This window comes from Cydia splendana, chromosome 27, assembly GCF_910591565.1.
Source record: "Cydia splendana chromosome 27, ilCydSple1.2, whole genome shotgun sequence".
Lineage (NCBI taxonomy): Eukaryota > Metazoa > Arthropoda > Insecta > Lepidoptera > Tortricidae > Cydia > Cydia splendana.
The window spans coordinates 2442992-2470192 of record NC_085986.1 but is presented as its reverse complement, the minus strand read 5'-3'; the positions used below and the strand labels follow the sequence as shown (position 1 = coordinate 2470192).

At 45.9% G+C, this 27201-nt stretch overlaps 1 protein-coding gene across 1 annotated transcript in view; it reads left to right on the top strand.

Moving 5' to 3' along the window:
- Nucleotides 1-27201, top strand: part of LOC134803789 (ankyrin repeat domain-containing protein 50) — an 88908-nt gene that overhangs the window by 36315 nt on the left and 25392 nt on the right. Inside the window, exons 21-28 of the mRNA XM_063776625.1 lie at nucleotides 3324-3475; nucleotides 7667-7804; nucleotides 9289-9468; nucleotides 10746-10816; nucleotides 12146-12327; nucleotides 14331-14472; nucleotides 15029-15219; nucleotides 26917-27015. Coding sequence (XP_063632695.1) covers nucleotides 3324-3475; nucleotides 7667-7804; nucleotides 9289-9468; nucleotides 10746-10816; nucleotides 12146-12327; nucleotides 14331-14472; nucleotides 15029-15219; nucleotides 26917-27015 — 1155 coding nt within the window. The remainder of the gene's footprint in view (nucleotides 1-3323; nucleotides 3476-7666; nucleotides 7805-9288; nucleotides 9469-10745; nucleotides 10817-12145; nucleotides 12328-14330; nucleotides 14473-15028; nucleotides 15220-26916; nucleotides 27016-27201) is intronic.

Below are 27201 nucleotides of genomic sequence, written 5' to 3'. Positions count from 1 at the left end.
GCTACCTCGCACAACGTATCAGCATTGCGATACAGCGAGGAAATGCCGCCAGCATCCTTGGCCAATGCCTCAAGGGCCTATTTTAGATTCAAGCTAGTTATTAATTTCGTTTAGTAGTACCACTGTATGTATCTTGCATGTAAATAAATGTTTTTTATTCTCAAAAAAAAATAATCGGTATTCGGCCAAGACCACTATTCGAGGCATCTCTAGTCCTGATTTCTTTCTTTCCTTATTTTATTACCTATTAACCTTTGACCATAAAATATAATTAATTAAAATAATATACACGTTAGTGGTTTATTATAAATAAATAAATAAATATTATAGGGACATTCTTACACAAATTGACTAAGCCCCACGGTAAGCTCAAGAAGGCTTGTGTTGTGGGTACTCAGACAACGATATATATAATATTGTATAAATACTTAAATACATAGAAAACAACCATGACTCAGGAACAAATATCTGTATCATCATACAAATAAATGCCCTTATCGGGATTCGAACCCGGGACCATCGGCTTCATAGGCAGGGTCACTACCCACTAGGCCAGACCGGTCGTCAAAACCGACCCCGGTCGTCGGTGTATTATAGATCATTTAAATAAATAAATTCGTCTTGTTCATTAGTTTTCCTGGTTGCCATAGCGCTTAAACTATGTCAGATTGACCAGGTGCAATACAATAACCCAATAAAATATGAACCCTAATGTCTAAACAAGAAGATTCAAATTGTAATAGCATTTATATCTGAACTAAGTTTTATGTCATTGTATCTTTATTATTGTGTTTTCCATTCGCGTCAGAAAGATTCAGCAGACTTATTTGTATTTATTATTTTACAATCATCGTTTGTAGTTTACTTTTGAGTAGTTTTGATGAAATGAATAATAGGTTATTCACCTTAAATAGTATACTAGCAACTTCTAAAACTATCCTGAAGGGGCGGATAGGACGCGAGCGGGGTAGAGGAAAACCAAGACGCCGCTTTTTAGAATAAAACCGGGCAAGTGCGAGTCGGACTCGCGCACGAAGGGTTCCGTACCATAATGCAAAAAACGGCAAAAAAAAACGGCCACCCATCCAAGTACTGACCCCGCCCGACGTTGCTTAACTTCGGTCAAAAATCACGTTTGTTGTATGGGAGCCCCACTTAAATCTTTATTTTATTCTGTTTTTAGTATTTGTTGTTATAGCGGCAACAGAAATACATCATTTGTGAATATTTCAACTGTCTAGCTATCACGGTTCGTGAGATACAGCCTGGTGACAGACGGACGGACGGACGGACAGCGGAGTCTTAGTAATAGGGTCCTGTTTTACCCTTTGGGTACGGAACCCTAAAAAGTGAAAGAAAAAGTAGGGGTCGTGTCGTATCAAAAAGTCAAAGAGCTGGCGCGACAGGGAAAGCTGGTAGATACTCCACCGACAAGAGAATAGATGATACAAGCAAACTTTTCTACTAAAAACCGTTTGTAAATACGCATTTTGCTCACTAATACCGGCGTCTTTTAATTTCTGTGCACAATATGAAAATTTAACGATTTAATAAAAGAGAAGGTTTGACTGTGCCTATAAAGGAGCGGCAAAAAAAATCACGTTTGTTGTATGTGAGCCCCACTTAAATATTTATTTTATTCTGTTTTTAGTATTTGTTGTTATAGCGGCAACAGAAACACATCATCTGGGAAAATTTCAACTGTCCAACTATCACGGTTCATGAGATACAGCCTGGTGACAGACAGACGGACAGTGGAGTCTTGTATGTAATGTCCCGTTTTTACCCTTTGGGTGCGGAACCCTAAAAAACACGTCACAGACCCTTTATCAGTTGGGTAAAACGTCAAATTAACTGTCAAATATTAAATAAACGGTGTCACTGTCAAGTGTCATGTCATTAGCCCTCATTACAGTATCACTTCCACTAACTGATTACCAATTACTACTAACTCTTATCACATCCTGTGTTTACATGCCGATAGCAAGACAATTTCAATCTTATTGCTCATGCGATTAGGTTGAAATTTAATCATACTTTTATTGCAATATAAGAGAATGTCTAAAGTTTATTACATGTGTGAATGAATTTGTATTGTATATGAACGAAATAGAGTTTAAATTACTATGACATGTTTTGTGGATGTCATTGTTTTCCTTCGTTGAGACATAGCATGTTGTGTTCAAGGAAATTTGGATTCTATTTCTAAAGCGATAAGGTTGAATTGAAAAGAATTTGTAAATGTTTTAGGGAAATTAATTATAATTTGTAAGCAGTAGTTGTTTAATTGTGTTGATGGATAGTTGTGTTTTGTTTATGTTTTTAAATAATTCAAGAAAAATAGTGTAACTGAATTTTTATAAATGAATTTGTTTTGATTTTTGTACTGTTTTATTTGAAACTCTTGATGTTTTGAAGAACATATATTTAACTGGTGTTTTACAGTGTAGTGTTTTTAAAGGAAAAGTTTGTAGTTTTAAATAGCAATGAAAGAAAGTAGGACAACATGGTATTGTAAGTAATCGTGTAATGTGTATATTGTTATCATAAGGGATTCATTATTTCATAAGGGCTTGTGCACAAATCACGCGAAGTTTTTTCAGCTACTTTTTGACCCCCAAATTGATGATATTTAGTGAGGTTCTTGGCAGGGCCGTCTTTAATTAAGCTGGGGCTCCTGGGCACATAAGAATTTGGGGCCCTTTTGGAAAGTAAAGAAAGCGAATTAAACTGACATTTTTCTACTATGATTTTCTATTTATTATGGGTAATCAAATATACTGTTACTATCTGTCCTTCGGGGCCCCCTGAGGGTGGGGGCCCTGGGCACGGGCCCCGTGTGCCCTTATGGTACTGGTTCTTGCCCCCCCCCCCCCTCCCCCAAATGACATTCGTTTTTTCATTCGACCTAATTTTAAGATAAATAGTATTTTTTTTCTATTTACTTAAAAGTATCTACTCGTGTGGTATATATTTTTTCTTAGTTTCGTTCACTGTAGAAAAATACACGTGATGAGGTCTCCTTATACCCCCCTCCCCCTACGTGATCTATCGTGATTTTTTCGTGACCAACATTACGTTATTCCAGCAGTCGGCAACCTTTTAGCAACCAAGCCACATAGTTGTTAAGGAAGTAGACGCGGGCCGCGCTTTGTTAATATGTGTGACTTTATCAGACATTGTTGTTTGACAATATTACATACAAAATAGCCAGGGGGGCTCACGGGCCGCAAGTGAGAGGTTCGAGGGCCGCCTGTTGCCGACCGCTGCGTTATTCTAATAATATTTTAAATTAAATAAAAATAATTTTTGTTTATCCACAGACCCCTCGGCCCTAGAGTCCATAATGCCTGAGCTAATATCAGGAAATACAGACGCCAGATGGCCCCACGACAGACGCGTACTTCGAGCGTTATTAGAACTGAGTCGCTCTGATTCCGCGCCGGGAGAGACTACCGAAGAAGTACCTGATTTGGTAAGTTACACCTTATTGTGTGAGCAATAAAGTTGAAATTTAAATAGACTAGCCTTAGAGGCCATGTCTGAGCTAATATCAGGAAATACAGACGCCAGATGACCCCACGACAGGCGCGTACTTCGCGCATTACTAGAACTGAGCCGGTCTGATTCCGCGCCGGGAGAGACTACCGAGGAAGTACCAGATTTGGTAAGTTATACCTTATTGTATGTGCAATAAAGTTTAAATTTAAATAGACTAGCCTTAGAGGCCATGTCTGAGCTAATATCAGGAAATACAGACGCCAGATGACCCCACGACAGGCGCGTACTTCGCGCATTACTAGAACTGAGCCGGTCTGATTCCGCGCCGGAAGAGACTACCGAGGAAGTACCAGATTTGGTAAGTTATACCTTATTGTATGTGCAATAAAGTTTAAATTTAAATAGACTAGCCTTAGAGGCCATGTCTGAGCTAATATCAGGAAATACAGACGCCAGATGACCCCACGACAGGCGCGTACTTCGCGCATTACTAGAACTGAGCCGGTCTGATTCCGCGCCAGGAGAGACTACCGAGGAAGTACCAGATTTGGTAAGTTATACCTTATTGTATGTGCAATAAAGTATAAATTTAAATAGACTAGCCTTAGAGGCCATGCTTAGCTAATATCAGGCAATACAGACGCCAGATGGCCCCACGACAGACGCGTACTTCGCGCGCTCTTAGAACTCAGTAGGTCTGATACCGCGCCAGGAGAGACTACCTACTGAGGAGGTGCCTGATTTGGTAAGCTACACCTTATTATATGTGCAGTAAAGTTTAAATTTAAATAGACCAGCCTTAGAGTCCATGTCAGAGCTAATATCAGTCAACACAAACGCACGGTGGCCCCACGACAGGCGCGTACTTCGAGCGTTATTAGAACTGAGCCGGTCTGATTCCGCGCCGGGAGAGACTACCGAAGAAGTACCTGATTTGGTAAGTTACATCTTATTGTATATTCAATAAAGTTTAAATTTAAGACTAGCCTTAGAGGCCATGTCTGAGCTAATATCAGGAAATACTGACGCCAGATGGCCCCACGACAGACGCGTACTTCGCGCATTACTAGAACTGAGCCGGTCTGATTCTGCACCAGGAGAGACTACCGAAGAAGTACCTGATTTGGTAAGTTACACCTTATTGTGTGAGCAATAAAGTTTAAATTTAAATAGACTAGCCTTAGAGGCCATGCATAGCTAATATCAGGCAATACAGACGCCAGATGGCCCCACGACAGACGCGTACTTCGAGCGCTTTTAGAACTGAGCCGGTCTGATTCCGCGCCGGGAGAGACTACCGAGCTGGTGCCTGATTTGGTAAGTATTCAAAGAGTTTCATAAGTAAATCAGACCTCAATGACTTAGTCCGGTGGACGGCGAACCGCGGCTCGAGGGCCGCAATGCGGCTCTTTGAAGGTACAATTGCGGCTCTTTAAGCCACGCCAAAAAGAACACTTGAAAACAACACGTGCGGCTCTTTGATCTACATATTATTGCTGATTTTTGCTGCATTTGGCTCTTTTTCTATAAACTTTGCTGACTCTGACCTAGGACAAAGACATATGTAACTTCGTATAAGACGAATAAAGTCTAAGGAAAAAACGTGCCTCGGAATTCAAGTAAAAGTCATTCTCGAATAGATGGCGCACACACCTTTAGCCTATCCTCGGCTAGATGGCGTGACGACACCGTTTCATATTTAACAATTTTAACACATAGATATCAGTGAATGAACATGGATCAAACTGATATAAAAATAATAAAATCATTTATCCATATATATACATTTTTTGATAACTTTATACGTTTTCATTTTGAGTTTTAGTCGTGTGTCGATAGATGGCAGTAAATTTACAGTGACTACAAAATTTACAATGACAGGAGCCCTCTATACTATCTATTCTTTTTGCCTAGGAGAACGCGCGTAACCATGGCAACGAGTAACGAAAGAAAGTTCATTCACCCAAATACAGTTACCTGCAATTTGCTATCTATCCATCCAACACCTATGTGCTGGATGGTGCTGGTCAGTTTATTATGACAGGACCGCAATCATATTATAACAAATGTAATTTGTTCTGTTGATTTAAATGCGTCAGATTTTAAGAATTTCCCTAGTAGTTTCTGGTAGTAAAATCATTAAAGGAAAGAAACAAACAAACAGTAATTATGACTAATAGCCAACTGATGTTACGTAATGTTATATGCATATGTTTACCATGTCATCTGCATACTGGAGATAAGATATTGTATCTCTCTATCTCTATCACTATCTTCATTGTATTGCCAACCTTGTACAAGGTACACATGATGTATTTATTTTATTATGCATCATCATTCTTATCATTCTCTTGCCCCTGTCTCATTCACTTGGGATCGGCGCAGCATGTCTTTCTCTTCCACACCTCTCTGTCGCCCGTCATTTCATCATTCACTTGCGTTCGATTCATATCATCTCTCACACAGTCCATCCACCTTTTTCCTCAGTTTTCCTTTCCTCGTACTTGACACGATACGAATATATAAATCAGTTACGCTGACAAAGTCGTAAAATATAAACTAGAAAAAGTATTTTTTTATTGTGGTTCCCTACATTAAAGTGGGGATGAATTTTTTTTTCGCGTCAACCCCATAGTGTGGGGTGTCGTTGGATAGGTCTTTTAAAATGAATAAGGGTCTTCACGAACTATTTTATGATCAACTTAATATTTTCGGAAATAACCGATCTGAAAGAAAAAAAGTTCTGTTTTACCCTTTAGTTCCCCTAACTTTTGAACCATGGGTCCAAAAAATATGAAAAAAATCGTGAAAACATAGCTTAGTAAAGACTTTCAAGGAAAAATATAGCGAACCTAATCGGTCTAGCAGTTTTTGAGTTTTTGCAAATAGTCTATTTTGACGGTCGGGTAACTACGGAACCCTACACTGAGCATGGCCCGACATGCTCTTGGCCGGTTTTTTTATATTTTATCAGCAGGTTACTTAGCTTGCTTATTATAAACTAAAATTTTCATTTATGATTAACAATTCTTAAACCGTCAATTTTTTATCTCTTATTTAACTTTAACAGCCTGTAGCTTCTAAAGTATTGATCGCAGAGTAAAAATGAACATAACCAAATTTGTAGAAATATGAGCAAAAATATGAAAAAAAAAAGGTACCTTCAACCCCCCCCCCCCCCCCCCCCTACACCCACAGCACACCCTCTACCCTCGAGGACTTATAGTATGTTTATCTGGACACCACAAGGTATGCCGTAAATCTACCACTTTTCAAAACTACACGCATTATTTCCGCAGATTGCCCAAATTCGGCTTAATTTGACGTGGCTAAATACCTTTCTCGTCACATGACTTTCATCCCTTCGCATCACATGCCCGTACCACGCTACGTGATTTGGTATTTTAATGCATATGCATACATAAACAATATAAACATATTTAGATCCATAATACGCAATTAGGGTGAGAGTATATTAGTGCACTTATTTTGTATTCATTTGTACAATAAAATTATTACTTAGCACATAAGCTGTGTGTGTGTGTAGTTCTCACAAGAGAGAAAACTTCTATTTTAAGTGTATGGATGGACTGTTAAGGTTTTATACATTTATTGATTGATTGATTGATTGATTGATTGATAATAAAATAAAAAGGTAGGTAAGAACAACGTAGTAAGCATACAATCTCAAGGAACAATGAAAACGGGCCACGCTGTGTAGTAAGGGGATATTACTGCAATGTTCTGCCGCCAGAGTGCAGCAGTAGTACTCTAGTAAATTCATAAACTAACTTATACATACTGTGCCTTAAACTGTTTTTGACAAGTTTTCACAGACAATAAAATATGACATTGGTGCATCAAGGCGGTTTGTTAACAAGAGCCTACCGGTAAACGCGAAAATCGAAATTTAGTTATCTGCCTCTTTATCGCTCGAATATGCAAGAGTGATAGAGAGACAGAAACCGATGTTTCGATTGTCGTGTTTCACGGTAGGCCATGTGACGTATGATGTGTCATTGATGTTTGTTTACTGTATATGTACTAGTTACGCCACCTACGTAGAGCTTTGCTTAATATTCCCTATTGCCACACAAACAGACCCACCCCCAATGCCCCTGAGTGTGTGATTTTGTGATGAATCTAAGAGTTATTTTTCTTGCAGCTCTCTTTGGACGCGCCTCTTGAAACAGAAGTGCTAGCGCCCGACGTGGAATCCGAAGAGCCGGTCGTTATTGATCCGAACGCGGTCTTCGAATTAGCGACCAGAGGAGAGGATGATGCTCTCACGGCTCTGCTAAAGGTTTGTTGACTATTTTACTATAAAAAAAAAACAACGGGTTGCTCTCCGGGAGTGCCGGCAGAAGTGAAAACTCAATGACATTGTAACAGTTTTCCGATCAGGTCACGTGTCCGTCTTACGAATCTTACGGTCACGTGACCTGTCGCGAGTTTAACATTTTTTCCCCATCACAAAAAGTGCACAGCGCCGCTTAAGAAGTTTTCACTTCAAATATCCTAGGAAGCAGCATAAACAGTTGAAAACTACCAAAAACGTCACATTTTATATTTTAGAGTTTATTCTGATTGTGTCAAAGTAGAAAATTAAATGTATAAAATTTACCTGTTAATTATAATTTATAAAATATGAATTCTTAGTTCAAGTCAGCAGCCGTAGCAGGAAGTTTATAAATGATATATATTTATTAATTTAATTGTAATGTAACAAATATCACTGTTTTTCCTCATGGTTATTTACTTTTTATCGCAATACGGTTTGTTTACTCCGTTTTTTGTTCAATAATAAATATACTATTTTTCAAATTGGCTTTTACACAGTATTTAATTTATTAACGCACACACTGCCAGGCAGTAGCGGCAACGCATATAGAGTTAGACCAAGAAAAGTCTGCAGCGATTTTGATAGCCCACGCAGTGCAAGTCATTTTAAACGTCAAACTTCTATGAAATTATGTTGTATAAATAACACTTGCACTGCGTCGGCTATCAAAATTGCTGCAGACTTCGAACTCTATGCGTTCACCGTCGTACAAGTTTGCTTCTAGGCCACGCCCCCTGGCAGTGAATGCGTTACTAGCTCCATGCTGAGATGAAATTTCATGGCACTTGTTTTATAAGTAAAAATCTAGGTTTTTTTACCACTCTCTTCCATCCTTGCCACTCTTGGTCACATTTGGCAAACCTCTTGGTGTGAGGTCATATTTTTTCAACGAAATCGGCAAATATATATTTAATATTTTATCAAAATATTAATGAAAATCAAATATTAGTAATTTTATTACCCAAAACTGATTGAGACAGAAAATTAAACGTATAAAAACGATTATCGTTCCAAAAACTCGTTATTGAACTGTACAGCGAATAAAATAATTTAAATAAATTTTCTATTACTGATGAAGTTAAAGTGACGTCACAAAGTTTGTGACTTCCCCCTCCTCTTTGTCACAACATGTCACATTTTCTTGACTCCCCTCCCCTAAACGTGTGATGTAATTAAGGGGTCGTCCAGAAATCATGTGATCATATTTGACTTACGACCCCTAATGGATGACCCCAAACCAGTTCTAATTTGGAATTTAGCCTCCTAAGACCCAGAGTCATTTTTGCAGTTTTGAATTTAAAACCCTCTTTTATTCCATTGTAGTTCACATTTCGATTTTAATTTGTTATTTTTAAAGGAACTCAGGACTTAGGAGGCTAGAGCGCCTAAAATACGGCAAACTATCGAATAACCTTAACAACAACTTGTATTGTTTGTTATCACAGCGTTGCCCGGAGCTAGCGCTAGTAGCGGACGCGACGGGCGGCACGGCGCTGCACGCGGCCGCTCGCGCCGGCCGCGCGTCCACGTGCTGCGTGCTGCTGCGCGCCGGCGCGCGCCCCGACGCGCCCGACGCCGACGCTTGGAGCGCGCTGAGGGCGGCGGCCTGGGCGGGACATACCGAGGTATAGTTGTTCGATTCGCAGCTGGCCCCGAACGGCCAATCCTTTGTCTATTAAGTAAAACGGCGCCTGCATCGGTCACTTTAACCGGTTATTGAATTACAACTCCTATGGGAATTGCAATAAGATTCAAAATGAACAAATGGAAAATAATTTGCCACTTCTTATGTGGTCCCTCTACGGCTACTGAGTGCCGGCGAGTCGAGCGCTACAGAACCAGTCTTTGTCATCGAGATGCGTAACAAAGGCACGTTATAGGAGAGCGCACCTACACGGGTTTTTTTTAGCGCGCTCAGGTGCCAATTAAAATTTATACGACCCTTTTTTTGCAGGTAAGCACGTGCGGTTTTACTTAACAATAAACAAAGGATTAGCCGACCATACCATCGTCCACACTGTTAACTGTGCATCGGTGGACCTTATGCCTTATGTAATAAAGTGCTCCGATGTACAGTTAGGAGTGTTGCTGTTTGTACTACAACCACTCATACGGCCCGGCCACGAAATTGCGTCGGCACAGAATAAATAATAGTACTACCGTACAGAAAGGAAACTTCCTACAAAACCGAAGTTTGACAGCGGTTCAGGGACGAATCATGCTGTCCCTTTCTAATGTATCACCACTGTCGGCTATTTAGGGTTGTCAAAATTCAAGTCATTATCTTATCTGTGGTCGTAAAGAGACTTCAAGTTGTGTCAACCCTAATAATTGCTCGGAGCAATGCTGAGCCGAACGGAGCCGAGAATGCCCGCTACGTTTGTGGCAAACGAGCATACAAGTCATTCGACCCGCCTGATGGTAAGCAGTAACCGTAGCCTATGGACGCCTGCAACTTGCACTGCGTGTGCTCTGAAAATCGTTGCAGACATACTCTGTACCTTTAGGTACTTAAATAAAAGTAAACAAATTATTTGTACATTTTCAGGTAGTTATAACATTTATTGGTTAACCAACCAAATACATAAACCGCCTGGATCAGTCACTGAACGACCTGACTTTAACCCACATTATTTGATCATGTAATGTTTTCATCTACCCTCAACTGGCTTAAGAAGCCATTTGAAGGTAAAGTGTCATTCTATGGAACTTGCTAACTATGTAAACAAACCGCCATATTGAAATTGTCAAAGAATGATGAATTTACTAGTGACTTTTGTTTACATAGTTAGCAAGTTCCATAGAATGACACTTTAGATTTTGGTTACTCTTTTTTAGGGTTCCGTGTTAAATACCTAAAGATACAGAGTATATTTTGGAACTATATTTTTATTATTTGCAGGTGGTGGAAGTTCTACTTGAATTTGGATGTGACGTGGATTGCGTCGATGCAGATAACAGGACGGCTTTGAGGTGAGAGCAGAAATATATAATAAAAGTTTATGGGTGGCTAAAAAATAAGTGCATTCCCGTTGCCAACTTTTACTCTGGCACCAACACACGAAACAAAAAAAAAATCACAAACCACGAAACGAAAAAAAATTTGGCTGTTTCATACATTATGGCTGGTCCATTTTCTATGGGAGGGTTAAATTATTTTCGCGATTTCGGGGTTGGTCCCATAGTAAAAGTTGCTCAGTATAATCCCAAAACCTCCCTGGCATCGGGAATGCAGTTATTTTTAGCCTTATTTTTTTAAGAACTATTTGGGTATTTCGAAATATAAATGTATGAACTTCGAAATTAGAACTGGTCTTTTGATTGAAGTCATACGCAGAATAATTATTGACAAGCAAAGTAAAATACAGTTGAATCAGACTTGTAAATGTTAGTAGTCTGCATATGTGTATATGTATTTTTTTATTGTTGAAGATCTAAAATTTTAAAGTCTTTTTTTCTGTATTTTTAAACTAGTGTTTTGCACCTCCTAATTGGTTAATATGAGTTTAATTTCTCCAAACGTTGTCTTCTCTTCAAATTTTATTTTAATCATTTTATTTACTGTACAGTTCAAAAACAAGTTTTTGGAACGATAATCGTTTTTATTAGTTTAATTTTTTTTCATAATCAGTTTTGGGTTATAAATTTACTAATATTTTGACAAAAAATTAATAATACTTAATTCGATTTGCCGATTTCGTTGAAAAAATGTGACGTCACACCAGGGGGGGAGGGGTTTGCCAAACGTGACCAAGTGTGACAAGGGGGGAGGGAGGGGTCAAAAAACCTTGAAATTTGTGTGACGTAATTAATGGATGACCCCTTATTTGTGTTTCTATGTAAATTTATTTTGAGGTTGTGCAATAAAGAGGATTTGTATTGTATCGTAAATCGAATTGTATTGTAAATTGTATTGTTAATCGAAAAATTTAACAATTTTTATTCTAAAATCGTGGTATTTTTTTTACCATTAAAAAAAATACCACGCTTTTAGAATAAAAATTGTTAAATTTTTCGATGGCTACGTTGTGTAACCCTTATATGGCCTACGCTTTTTAGGGTTCCGTACCCAAAGTGTAAAAACGGGACCCTATTACTAAGACTCCGCTGTTCGTCTGTCTGTCACCAGACTGTAACTAGAGAACCGTTGAAATTTTCACAGATGATGTATTTCTGTTGCCGCTATAACAACAAATACTAAAAAGTACGGAACCCTCGGTGAACGAGTCCGACTCACACTTGTCCGGTTTTAATTTAAACGACTTTTTAGCGAATAAAATTCAAAATGAGACTGTTCAACAGAGCGGCCGCCTGGTCGGGCCATGAATGCGTCGTGTCCCGCTTACTAGCAGCAGGCGCGGATCCCGATAAAGCGGACGCGGAGGGCCGCACGCCGCTCATAGCGGCCGCTTACATGGGACATGCTGATATTGTTCGAGCGTTACTGGACGCTGGGGCGAGCGTCGACCATGCTGACGAAGACGGTGAGATAGATATAGTAGGAGGGCCGCACGCCGCTCATCGCGGCCGCTTACATGGGACACGCTGACATTGTTCGAGCGTTACTGGACGCTGGGGCGAGCGTCGACCATGCTGACGAAGACGGTGAGATAGTAGAGTGAGATAGATATAGTAGGAGGGCCGCACGCCGCTCATCGCCGCCGCTTACATGGGACACGCTGATATTGTTCGAGCGTTACTGGACGCTGGGGCGAGCGTCGACCATGCTGACGAAGACGGTGAGATAGATATAGTAGGAGGGCCGCACGCCGCTCATCGCCGCCGCTTACATGGGACACGCTGACATTGTTCGAGCCATGGTCTAATAAAACATGGTCTTCCATTCCCAGAGTGACACGCGATTACGTCACAATAACATTGCCACTTTATTTCAACATAACATGTTACATGGGTACATTATACCTATGGTTAATAAGTTAAAATATTTCTTTATAATTTTATAATTTTCATTTATATGTATTTTAGCTTAAATTTTACAATAACACGTCATTTTTAATTACTCGTTAGCAATATCTTCCGATTCACGAAAGAAATTTCAGACTTTCGGGTAATTCTGTTTATACTACTGGCAACACAGGATAGCGCTGTGGACATTTGACAATTCGGATCTAGATAACTTCATGCCCTGACCGTCATCCTTGTCGAACGCGTGTTAATTGTTATTTCCTTCTCGCTCAGTGTCAGCAGTCGCAGTGTTTTCCAAACTTTTCACGTCGTAAGCTTGGTAATTAATGTGTAACTGTGAATTAGTTTTTTAAACGTTTGTCTTGTATAGATAAATAAAGTTTAATTTAATACATTAGATTTGTTTTATTTTACTATGTTTCTACATAAATAACTTAAAATTAATGCCGTTAAAATAATTTTCACCGTTGGTTAAAATTCTCCCACATTTCAAAGTTTGAGAACCTGTAAACAGCATGATGACGTAGGCGCGTGTCAGTTAGGTCATACGCGAATCTCGGAATGGAGTACCAGGCGGAGTATATTATTATACCATGGTTCGAGCGATACTGGACGCTGGGGCGAGCGTCGACCATGCTGACGAAGACGGTGAGATAGTAGAGTGAGATAGATATAGTAGGAGGGCCGCACGCCGCTCATCGCGGCCGCTTACATGGGACATGCTGACATTGTTCGAGCGTTACTGGACGCTGGGGCGAGCGTCGACCATGCCGATGAAGATGGTAAATTAGTAAAATTTAGTTAAAAAAAATCTTTATTTGTAAAATTTTCTGTCTTAGAATTACGAGCTTTCGTCGAAACGTCGTGATGCATTTCAATTTCATTATCCACAATATCATCAGTTATTATAGTTCCAAGTAAATAAAATAAATGGTTTCATTTCCTGGCAGAATATCAGTGCCTCTCCCATAGGGTGAAGCGTAATATTGAGCCAGAACCCTTTTATTTTTTTATTTAGAAATTTAATTCAGGCAACAAGGCCCATATTACAAATACCTTACAGACTAACATACATATGTATTTTATAAACTTAAAACGAAACACTATTTAGTCGACAAAGCGGCTTTTGTTTTGCTGCGACGCACACAGCATTCTAATGGTTTGAAACAGTATTTATATGTATTTTTTCTTTCTTTTTTTATTTTTGTAAAAATCTTTGTGACTCTTATATCTGCATTTTCTATTGATTGTTTTTTTTTCTCTATGTCATTTTTGTATTTGAATATTCTGTGTGTATTGTGGCAAACAAATAAACAGATTATCTATCTATCTTATCATCAACATCTCAGCCATAAGACGTCCACTGCTGAACATAGGCCTCCTCCCTACGTCCACGCATCCAAGCGACCCGCATCCAGCGTCTTCCGGCGACATTAACAAGGTCGTCTGTCCATCTGGGTGGACGTCCTACGCTGCGCTTGCTAGTCCGTGGTCTCCACTCGAGCACTTTATTTATACTTAGAATTAGAGCACTCTATCTATCTATTTATTTACTTTCCAGGTCGAACAGCACTGTCAGTAGCATCCCTCTGCGCCTCTGGAGCAGCTTGCGCGGCGCTACTCTTAGAGAGAGGCGCTGACGTCTCCCGCTGCGACCGCGATCGCGCAACACCCTTACTGGTCGCTGCTTTTGAAGGCCACACGTAAGTCAATATAGTCTGTCAAGCAAAGTATGTCAGTGGCAATGTACAGCAAAGTGAAGTAGGGCAGCACTCAAAGAGCAGTATTGCGCTAAGAAAAGCAGCAATGTACGTCGAACCAAAACATGTGGGCAACAGCGGCTGATCGTAAAAAGGTGTTCAAATTCCAAAAGCGCGCCGTTCGAATAATTGCTAACAAACCGCACGATCATCCCGCTCGGAGCCTATTCAAAGAGCTGAAAATACTTACCCTACCTAGCGTATTCATTCTTGAAGCCTGCCTACACGTCCGGTACAACCTTACCCGGACCCTAGTACTAAGACTCCGCTGTCCGTCCGTCCGTCCGTCCGTCTGTCACTAAGCTGTATCTCATGAACCGTGATAGCTAGGCAGTTGAAATTTTCACAGATGATGTATTTCTATTGCCGCTATAACAACAAATACTAAAAAGTACGGAATCCTCGGTGGGCGAGCCCGACTCGCACTTGTCCCGTTTTTCAAATTTGCCGCCTTTTGCTACTGACATTATTTGCTTGACCAAGTATATTATTTGTTTAGTGAAATCTGCGAGCTTCTGCTGGAGCACGAGGCGGACATCGAGGCGCACGACGCGCTGGGCCGCACGGCGCTGTGGGCGGCCGCGTCCGCCGGCCACGCGCGCGCCACCAGGCTGCTGCTGTTCTGGGGCGCCTGCGTCGACTCCATGGACAGGGAGGGGCGGACTGTGCTCACTACGGCCGCGGCTCAAGGTGGGTGTAGTTGGTTATATGTGGGCCATGCGACATCGAGGCGCACGACGCGCTGGGCCGCACGGCGCTGTGGGCGGCCGCGTCCGCCGGCCACGCGCGCGCCACCAGGCTGCTGCTGTTCTGGGGCGCCTGCGTCGACTCCATGGACAGGGAGGGGCGGACTGTGCTCACTACGGCCGCGGCTCAAGGTGGGTGTAGTTGGTTATATGTGGGCCATGCGACATCGAGGCGCACGACGCGCTGGGCCGCACGGCGCTGTGGGCGGCCGCGTCCGCCGGCCACGCGCGCGCCACCAGGCTGCTGCTGTTCTGGGGCGCCTGCGTCGACTCCATGGACAGGGAGGGGCGGACTGTGCTCACTACGGCCGCGGCTCAAGGTGGGTGTAGTTGGTTATATGTGGGCCATGCGACATCGAGGCGCACGACGCGCTGGGCCGCACGGCGCTGTGGGCGGCCGCGTCCGCCGGCCACGCGCGCGCCACCAGGCTGCTGCTGTTCTGGGGCGCCTGCGTCGACTCCATGGACAGGGAGGGGCGGACTGTGCTCACTACGGCCGCGGCTCAAGGTGGGTGTAGTTGGTTATATGTGGGCCATGCGACATCGAGGCGCACGACGCGCTGGGCCGCACGGCGCTGTGGGCGGCCGCGTCCGCCGGCCACGCGCGCGCCACCAGGCTGCTGCTGTTCTGGGGCGCCTGCGTCGACTCCATGGACAGGGAGGGGCGGACTGTGCTCACTACGGCCGCGGCTCAAGGTGGGTGTAGTTGGTTATATGTGGGCCATGCGACATCGAGGCGCACGACGCGCTGGGCCGCACGGCGCTGTGGGCGGCCGCGTCCGCCGGCCACGCGCGCGCCACCAGGCTGCTGCTGTTCTGGGGCGCCTGCGTCGACTCCATGGACAGGGAGGGGCGGACTGTGCTCACTACGGCCGCGGCTCAAGGTGGGTGTAGTTGGTTATATGTGGGCCATGCGACATCGAGGCGCACGACGCGCTGGGCCGCACGGCGCTGTGGGCGGCCGCGTCCGCCGGCCACGCGCGCGCCACCAGGCTGCTGCTGTTCTGGGGCGCCTGCGTCGACTCCATGGACAGGGAGGGGCGGACTGTGCTCACTACGGCCGCGGCTCAAGGTGGGTGTAGTTGGTTATATGTGGGCCATGCGACATCGAGGCGCACGACGCGCTGGGCCGCACGGCGCTGTGGGCGGCCGCGTCCGCCGGCCACGCGCGCGCCACCAGGCTGCTGCTGTTCTGGGGCGCCTGCGTCGACTCCATGGACAGGGAGGGGCGGACTGTGCTCACTACGGCCGCGGCTCAAGGTGGGTGTAGTTGGTTATATGTGGGCCATGCGACATCGAGGCGCACGACGCGCTGGGCCGCACGGCGCTGTGGGCGGCCGCGTCCGCCGGCCACGCGCGCGCCACCAGGCTGCTGCTGTTCTGGGGCGCCTGCGTCGACTCCATGGACAGGGAGGGGCGGACTGTGCTCACTACGGCCGCGGCTCAAGGTGGGTGTAGTTGGTTATATGTGGGCCATGCGACATCGAGGCGCACGACGCGCTGGGCCGCACGGCGCTGTGGGCGGCCGCGTCCGCCGGCCACGCGCGCGCCACCAGGCTGCTGCTGTTCTGGGGCGCCTGCGTCGACTCCATGGACAGGGAGGGGCGGACTGTGCTCACTACGGCCGCGGCTCAAGGTGGGTGTAGTTGGTTATATGTGGGCCATGCGACATCGAGGCGCACGACGCGCTGGGCCGCACGGCGCTGTGGGCGGCCGCGTCCGCCGGCCACGCGCGCGCCACCAGGCTGCTGCTGTTCTGGGGCGCCTGCGTCGACTCCATGGACAGGGAGGGGCGGACTGTGCTCACTACGGCCGCGGCTCAAGGTGGGTGTAGTTGGTTATATGTGGGCCATGCGACATCGAGGCGCACGACGCGCTGGGCCGCACGGCGCTGTGGGCGGCCGCGTCCGCCGGCCACGCGCGCGCCACCAGGCTGCTGCTGTTCTGGGGCGCCTGCGTCGACTCCATGGACAGGGAGGGGCGGACTGTGCTCACTACGGCCGCGGCTCAAGGTGGGTGTAGTTGGTTATATGTGGGCCATGCGACATCGAGGCGCACGACGCGCTGGGCCGCACGGCGCTGTGGGCGGCCGCGTCCGCCGGCCACGCGCGCGCCACCAGGCTGCTGCTGTTCTGGGGCGCCTGCGTCGACTCCATGGACAGGGAGGGGCGGACTGTGCTCACTACGGCCGCGGCTCAAGGTGGGTGTAGTTGGTTATATGTGGGCCATGCGACATCGAGGCGCACGACGCGCTGGGCCGCACGGCGCTGTGGGCGGCCGCGTCCGCCGGCCACGCGCGCGCCACCAGGCTGCTGCTGTTCTGGGGCGCCTGCGTCGACTCCATGGACAGGGAGGGGCGGACTGTGCTCACTACGGCCGCGGCTCAAGGTGGGTGTAGTTGGTTATATGTGGGCCATGCGACATCGAGGCGCACGACGCGCTGGGCCGCACGGCGCTGTGGGCGGCCGCGTCCGCCGGCCACGCGCGCGCCACCAGGCTGCTGCTGTTCTGGGGCGCCTGCGTCGACTCCATGGACAGGGAGGGGCGGACTGTGCTCACTACGGCCGCGGCTCAAGGTGGGTGTAGTTGGTTATATGTGGGCCATGCGACATCGAGGCGCACGACGCGCTGGGCCGCACGGCGCTGTGGGCGGCCGCGTCCGCCGGCCACGCGCGCGCCACCAGGCTGCTGCTGTTCTGGGGCGCCTGCGTCGACTCCATGGACAGGGAGGGGCGGACTGTGCTCACTACGGCCGCGGCTCAAGGTGGGTGTAGTTGGTTATATGTGGGCCATGCGACATCGAGGCGCACGACGCGCTGGGCCGCACGGCGCTGTGGGCGGCCGCGTCCGCCGGCCACGCGCGCGCCACCAGGCTGCTGCTGTTCTGGGGCGCCTGCGTCGACTCCATGGACAGGGAGGGGCGGACTGTGCTCACTACGGCCGCGGCTCAAGGTGGGTGTAGTTGGTTATATGTGGGCCATGCGACATCGAGGCGCACGACGCGCTGGGCCGCACGGCGCTGTGGGCGGCCGCGTCCGCCGGCCACGCGCGCGCCACCAGGCTGCTGCTGTTCTGGGGCGCCTGCGTCGACTCCATGGACAGGGAGGGGCGGACTGTGCTCACTACGGCCGCGGCTCAAGGTGGGTGTAGTTGGTTATATGTGGGCCATGCGACATCGAGGCGCACGACGCGCTGGGCCGCACGGCGCTGTGGGCGGCCGCGTCCGCCGGCCACGCGCGCGCCACCAGGCTGCTGCTGTTCTGGGGCGCCTGCGTCGACTCCATGGACAGGGAGGGGCGGACTGTGCTCACTACGGCCGCGGCTCAAGGTGGGTGTAGTTGGTTATATGTGGGCCATGCGACATCGAGGCGCACGACGCGCTGGGCCGCACGGCGCTGTGGGCGGCCGCGTCCGCCGGCCACGCGCGCGCCACCAGGCTGCTGCTGTTCTGGGGCGCCTGCGTCGACTCCATGGACAGGGAGGGGCGGACTGTGCTCACTACGGCCGCGGCTCAAGGTGGGTGTAGTTGGTTATATGTGGGCCATGCGACATCGAGGCGCACGACGCGCTGGGCCGCACGGCGCTGTGGGCGGCCGCGTCCGCCGGCCACGCGCGCGCCACCAGGCTGCTGCTGTTCTGGGGCGCCTGCGTCGACTCCATGGACAGGGAGGGGCGGACTGTGCTCACTACGGCCGCGGCTCAAGGTGGGTGTAGTTGGTTATATGTGGGCCATGCGACATCGAGGCGCACGACGCGCTGGGCCGCACGGCGCTGTGGGCGGCCGCGTCCGCCGGCCACGCGCGCGCCACCAGGCTGCTGCTGTTCTGGGGCGCCTGCGTCGACTCCATGGACAGGGAGGGGCGGACTGTGCTCACTACGGCCGCGGCTCAAGGTGGGTGTAGTTGGTTATATGTGGGCCATGCGACATCGAGGCGCACGACGCGCTGGGCCGCACGGCGCTGTGGGCGGCCGCGTCCTCCGGCCACGCGCGCGCCACCAGGCTGCTGCTGTTCTGGGGCGCCTGCGTCGACTCCATGGACAGGGAGGGGCGGACTGTGCTCACTACGGCCGCGGCTCAAGGTGGGTGTAGTTGGTTATATGTGGGCCATGCGACATCGAGGCGCACGACGCGCTGGGCCGCACGGCGCTGTGGGCGGCCGCGTCCGCCGGCCACGCGCGCGCCACCAGGCTGCTGCTGTTCTGGGGCGCCTGCGTCGACTCCATGGACAGGGAGGGGCGGACTGTGCTCACTACGGCCGCGGCTCAAGGTGGGTGTAGTTGGTTATATGTGGGCCATGCGACATCGAGGCGCACGACGCGCTGGGCCGCACGGCGCTGTGGGCGGCCGCGTCCGCCGGCCACGCGCGCGCCACCAGGCTGCTGCTGTTCTGGGGCGCCTGCGTCGACTCCATGGACAGGGAGGGGCGGACTGTGCTCACTACGGCCGCGGCTCAAGGTGGGTGTAGTTGGTTATATGTGGGCCATGCGACATCGAGGCGCACGACGCGCTGGGCCGCACGGCGCTGTGGGCGGCCGCGTCCGCCGGCCACGCGCGCGCCACCAGGCTGCTGCTGTTCTGGGGCGCCTGCGTCGACTCCATGGACAGGGAGGGGCGGACTGTGCTCACTACGGCCGCGGCGCAAGGTGGGTGTAGTTGGTTATATGTGGGCCATGCGACATCGAGGCGCACGACGCGCTGGGCCGCACGGCGCTGTGGGCGGCCGCGTCCGCCGGCCACGCGCGCGCCACCAGGCTGCTGCTGTTCTGGGGCGCCTGCGTCGACTCCATGGACAGGGAGGGGCGGACTGTGAGGTGGGACGTAAAGACAAACACTATCTCAGGAGTATAGGTTTATTCTGATACACGATACTTATGCTAGGGTATATATAGGGTACATGTGAGAGAGTGTGCGTGTCATATATGGTGCACACTACACCTCCCTTCCAAAAGAAAAAAAAAGATTATAAGTTTACAAAATAATCTTTTTTCATATATCTAGTAATAGTATGAAAAGAGTAAATAGTTACACTGTTTTACAATCTATGAAAAAAAACGCAAAAAAACAAGATATAAAATCTAAGAACAATCAATATTTATTGTAGGTAACCTTTTTTCATTTTAATTTTTAGATTGGTTGAACAAAGAAAAAAAATAACAAAAAAAATACCTTAGTCGTAAAACAAAGCAGAATAATAACATATTTATAAAATAATTGACAAATTAATAATCAAAGTATAAACACAATTGCAGCACGCTTTGATGACGAAACAAAATTACAAAGTAGATACGTTACGCAGTTATAAGAAAAATTAAAAATACAAAGATTTATAAAAAAAAACACATTATTTGAACATTATCACTATTGTAAAAAAAAATTCTTGTCTATTTAAGACACACGTGTATAATTATAATTAAGTCAATCCTAATAGGTACCTAGTTGTTATTTATTACATTCCGTATTTATCATATTATAATACATCAATTACATCATATTCTCAAATCCATAGTTATTGTTACATACTTGCAAGTAGTTTCTTAATTATTCAGTTTTTAAGACGTCATTATTGTTAAATTTCAGTTTATTTATTATATTATTTTAACTCAAAGTGTGCATCCTGTGTGCATCACTTTCGGCAAGGGTACACAACGCATTTACTTTTGTGGTCGGCCGACCTTAATACACATTTATTTATTTGCTCAGGATACAAGGAAATTTATTTATTACGCGCGCACACATACATATATTCATATTCACATTCAGGCAGTTCTTTTAACACTTCCTTGCATCATAACCTTCCATGTGTCCAAGGAGTCTCCACGATTGATACTCGACCGAATCATGGTCAGACATCCAAGGATTCCGTGCCTGCCTTGTATCCTGGCGTACCCTTGCTATACCGTATCGCTCAAGGCCGCCTCTCGGGCCACCGAAGATGCGATAGGCATATTTATTTTCTTTTATATTTTCCTCTCATACAAAAACATTCAAAAACCAACCATATAACGCAACCCCATGAAAGCTTCAACATGTAAGAATTTCAACAACTCTTAGTTGATCAGGCTAATTGTTCTTTGAAAAACTTATATATATCAGCCTTCCCAAGCACTGCTTAAATAAAACACGATCCATTTATGCAACCAATTCCATCTACACATATCAAACTATACCTCTCACAACTATTCCATTATAATTCTTTACATTTTACAATCCCTACACTTTTTAAAACCAACAGCCATAAAATCCAACTTTAAAACAATCCTGAGCATACCTCTACCAACTAATAAAACTTTTCATAAACGATCACAATCCTATGTTTTTTTTATATACATATATTATTTTTACCTTCTTTTTATCCTCATTTATCAATATTGTCATCATTTAATTTCACTTTGATCCTAAATCCGTCAAGTCCATATTATATGTCAACTCCAATACACATTAAATTACATAAAAAAAATGTCTTAAAATCAAAATAATCCTAATTAAAAACATCACTAATCTGACTCCGCATTTCCATAACTGACACAACAATAGACACACCGTTACAAACATTTTTACGAACCTTAAAATTCAACCCTTAAAATCCAACATTAAATCTTTACCTAAACGTACTAAATTCCAACTAACTCAATACAATTTCGTTGCTTGCAGTACATACCATTTTAAATTTTAAAAAGTCATAGCCATAATTATATTTACCTATATAGTCATATCTCATTTGTTTAATATGTCAGATCCGTGTTTATAAAATTGTCAAGTCCGGTACATAATAAAGAGCTTAATCAAATAAAAATAAAAACATCTTAAATACTAACTAAAAGTCTTTAATTAACCTATACCAAAGTCATAAAATCTAGTATAGTATATGGTTAAAAGTGGGATATGTAGTTTTAATTATCATGGACTATTGTTGTACTTACAATTTAAATGATCTTATTAAGTGCACAGTGATACAAATGTTTATGTGAAATTTGAGCTGTAATTACAGACGGCGCATACCAATCGTGGTGACATCGTGACCGATGTATACCTACCTTATTTGCAAGTTATGATGAAATTATTTCTAAGTATTTGGGAATACTGGACTTGTGCAATGTATTGGGAATAATTTGAAAACAAAACCTTATGTTACACTGAATGAAATTGGATTAAAATAAATTTGAAATTTAAAAAGAATACTGATCAACAAAATATGAAAAATATGTGACTTGATTTAATCGAAAAAATTACATTGAGAAATAAAAAAGAATTATATACTAACCTTTTAACCATATTAGTGTTTCGTCATCAAGCGGCTTCACATCTTACATACTACATATATTGTTACAATCTTAAAATACACAAATAATCGATTCATATTTTATTCAATATAACTGTTTACTGATTTACTTCCGTATCCAGCGCTGGATTAACTAATGATTAAAGACTTATAAATCAAACCGAGAATTTACTTGAAATTACATATAGGTGTGTATATCTATTCAAGGCACAAATATTAATACAGGAAACATTTTAATCTAAATTACTACTCCTACAAAAAAAAAAAATGATTTTACGAAATATTGTCTAAAAGGTCAATATAATTTCACCATCGTGACCCTGTTGCCTGTTGATGACGACGTCCTCAGTTCCCATCCAACGTTGATCCAACGGGTACATTGGGTACCCTCGTCCAAGGACACCAACAGCTCCCGGCAGCAACACGATCCTAGTTTCTCTTGTTGTTTCAGTAAGATTTCCTTTTACGTTTTAATCGTTGGTGTTGAAACGTAGTATATTAATATTACTTAGTAAGTCCATAAAGAGTTCCTTTTAATAATTGACCAACACATTTTATTTTTCACCTTTAAAGTCGTCGAAACTTACACTGTTCAATTGTTGCATTGTTTATTCACTAGTTATTGTCCCGTGCATAAAAGTTTCGTCACTGTTCATAAGGCACTGAATTCTCCATTTAATTTATTAAAGTACCGGCTGGCGCGAAGCGCCGCCAGTGCAGCGCAAGGCCGCACTGGCAGGATCGCCATGTGAGGTGGGACGTAAAGACAAACACTATCTCAGGAGTATAGGTTTATTCTGATACACGATACTTATGCTAGGGTATATATAGGGTACATGTGAGAGTTGGTTATATGTGGGCCATGCGACATCGAGGCGCACGACGCGCTGGGCCGCACGGCGCTGTGGGCGGCCGCGTCCGCCGGCCACGCGCGCGCCACCAGGCTGCTGCTGTTCTGGGGCGCCTGCGTCGACTCCATGGACAGGGAGGGGCGGACTGTGCTCACTACGGCCGCGGCTCAAGGTGGGTGTAGTTGGTTATATGTGGGCCATGCGACATCGAGGCGCACGACGCGCTGGGCCGCACGGCGCTGTGGGCGGCCGCGTCCGCCGGCCACGCGCGCGCCACCAGGCTGCTGCTGTTCTGGGGCGCCTGCGTCGACTCCATGGACAGGGAGGGGCGGACTGTGCTCACTACGGCCGCGGCTCAAGGTGGGTGTAGTTGGTTATATGTGGGCCATGCGACATCGAGGCGCACGACGCGCTGGGCCGCACGGCGCTGTGGGCGGCCGCGTCCGCCGGCCACGCGCGCGCCACCAGGCTGCTGCTGTTCTGGGGCGCCTGCGTCGACTCCATGGACAGGGAGGGGCGGACTGTGCTCACTACGGCCGCGGCTCAAGGTGGGTGTAGTTGGTTATATGTGGGCCATGCGACATCGAGGCGCACGACGCGCTGGGCCGCACGGCGCTGTGGGCGGCCGCGTCCGCCGGCCACGCGCGCGCCACCAGGCTGCTGCTGTTCTGGGGCGCCTGCGTCGACTCCATGGACAGGGAGGGGCGGACTGTGCTCACTACGGCCGCGGCTCAAGGTGGGTGTAGTTGGTTATATGTGGGCCATGCGACATCGAGGCGCACGACGCGCTGGGCCGCACGGCGCTGTGGGCGGCCGCGTCCGCCGGCCACGCGCGCGCCACCAGGCTGCTGCTGTTCTGGGGCGCCTGCGTCGACTCCATGGACAGGGAGGGGCGGACTGTGCTCACTACGGCCGCGGCTCAAGGTGGGTGTAGTTGGTTATATGTGGGCCATGCGACATCGAGGCGCACGACGCGCTGGGCCGCACGGCGCTGTGGGCGGCCGCGTCCGCCGGCCACGCGCGCGCCACCAGGCTGCTGCTGTTCTGGGGCGCCTGCGTCGACTCCATGGACAGGGAGGGGCGGACTGTGCTCACTACGGCCGCGGCTCAAGGTGGGTGTAGTTGGTTATATGTGGGCCATGCGACATCGAGGCGCACGACGCGCTGGGCCGCACGGCGCTGTGGGCGGCCGCGTCCGCCGGCCACGCGCGCGCCACCAGGCTGCTGCTGTTCTGGGGCGCCTGCGTCGACTCCATGGACAGGGAGGGGCGGACTGTGCTCACTACGGCCGCGGCTCAAGGTGGGTTAAGATTGATCCTAATGACTGCCAGGGAGGGACTGTACTTAATTACACCAGCTCATTTAGACGAAGCGAGAACTCGCATGCGAGTTTCATTACATTGCGGGTTTTGATCGGTCGGTTGAATTGGACGTAACCAGCAGTCCGCAATGTAACTAAAATCGCATGAAAGTTCGCGCGCCGTTTAAATCTGCCGATTGGCCGATTGGGGTTGGGATCTGCCGTGTTCTAAGGTACACCTTTTTCTTCCGAAAAGCGACTGGTAAATATCAAATGATATTTCGTACATAAATTCCGGAAAACTAATTGGTACCAGCTCGGGTTTGAACACGCGACCTCTGGATTGAAAGTCGCACGCTCTTACCCAACTAACATTAGGCGCTAAATTTAAGGGTTAGAAGAGATTTATATAAGCGCCTATTTACTCTTTAGGGGTTGTTAGTGCTCTAAAAATAGGAGTTATAGCCGGCTATAACCCCGTTCTAACCCCGGATTGGGCACAAATTTTATCACCATAAGATTTATAACAGTGCTACAGTAGGGTTAGCGGATAAAAAAAGAGACATAAGAGCGGTATAGTGGAGCTACAATAGTGTTAATTAATTCTTTAGGAGCTAGATGGGTTGCATATAGGTGACTACAAACTGTTGTAGTAGAAGAGCGCTAAAGTAGTGTTGTAATAGCGTTGATTAAGTACTTAGGATTTAAAAGGGTGCCAAATAAGCGAATACTAACTATTTGAGTAGTAGTGTAGGGCCGTATAGATGATACTTTCAGCTTTAGATGGTATATTAGCATTTAAAGTCAATATTTGTAACACTCAAGAAGGTAATTGCACATTTTTTCCTTAGCCTTATCTGCTTTGGTTGCAGATGTTTCCATTTTGTATTATTATTCGTAAGCTTGCTCTGTGACAGCTTGAAGTGAAATGTAATGGCGGATAATTAAAAGCAAATAATTATTTTAGTTCACTGATGCAGGAGTTATCTGCGGATTTATGATGGCGAAATTAATTACACTGTCAAAAACTATATGTATTACTAACAAAATTTTAATGGGCCTCTGATCCTTTGCATATTTATCTGAATATAATATTTTTTATTTGTGGTCCACCGTATTTAATTTTCGAAAAATTACTCAATATACGTGAAGTCCGGTTTTAAATATAACAATACTAACATTAGGTCAATATTGAGTAAAAGTATCGATTTTTATGAAGTATTTACGTTCTAATTAATAGTTTTTGTTTTGCTTATTGATTCATCGGTCAATTTAACATGGCGCTATAGGCTTAGGTTCTAAGTAAGACTCTAATAACAGTATAAGATGTACTAAGGTATTGAATAACGCTCGTCTGCGACTACATGATCGATAATGGTGACTCATAACTTCTCTTTTCGACTGTAAGTGATACAAGAGAGTTAAGTAGCGATTATGATACACGGAGCTATAAAAGACTTTTTATCGCCTGTTTAGAACCTTAAGTGAAAATTGCAGCTGCTTATCACTCATATAGATATTAAGGTGGTAGAATTCACTTTGAGCTATAACACTAGCGGCTTAAGATGCATTATAGCGGCCAAAACGGCTACTGTGGATCTTAAAGCTATACATGGACCTCTTAAAGACCTTGATGTCACCAGAGCCTGTAAGCTTAGAATATGTAGCTATTCTACAGCCGTTCTATGTCTTTAGGTGATAAAATAAGTGCTAAGTGTCGCTTAATTGTTTGTTGGGTACCGCTGGGCCACCAGCGCTCATCCTTTACTTTTTCTAGGGTTCCGTACCCTAAGGGTAAAAACGGGACCCTATTACCCCTATTATTATTATTAGTCCGCTGTCCGTCTGTCCGTCCATCTGTCTGTCACCAGGCTGTATCTCATGAACCGTGATAGCTAAACAGTTGCAATTTTCACAGATGATGTATTTCTGTTGCCGCTATAACAACAAATACTAAAAACAGAATAAAATTAATATTTAAGTGGGGCTCCCATACAACAAACGTGCTTTATTTGCCGTTTTTTGCGTAATGGCACGGGACCCTTTCATATTTCATTTATTGCGTAGTCATGAACATAAATTACATAATAAGATGTTACAATTAAGTCCAAGTTAACAAGTCCAAGTTATGTTAAGTATAGTACTATGTGCGAGTCGCAATTGGCCGGTTTTTTTTAAATAATAATAGTTATTTCTCGTTTGTTGGACAGGAAACGTGGAAGTAGTCCGGCAGCTCCTTGACCGAGGTCTAGATGAACACCACAGAGACAACTCTGGGTGGACGCCGCTACATTACGCCGCATTCGAAGGTACACAATAGGGTTGTTGACACATGTTGAATTGTATAACAAAATCTAGTAAAATAGAGAGCAAATGAGCAATTTATCACAATAATGTGGATATTAAAATAATATATGGAAATAATACAAATATACAGTACCTGAAAGATTCAAAATTTTAGATACCATTAGATTCCTTACATTTCATCCAAAAAA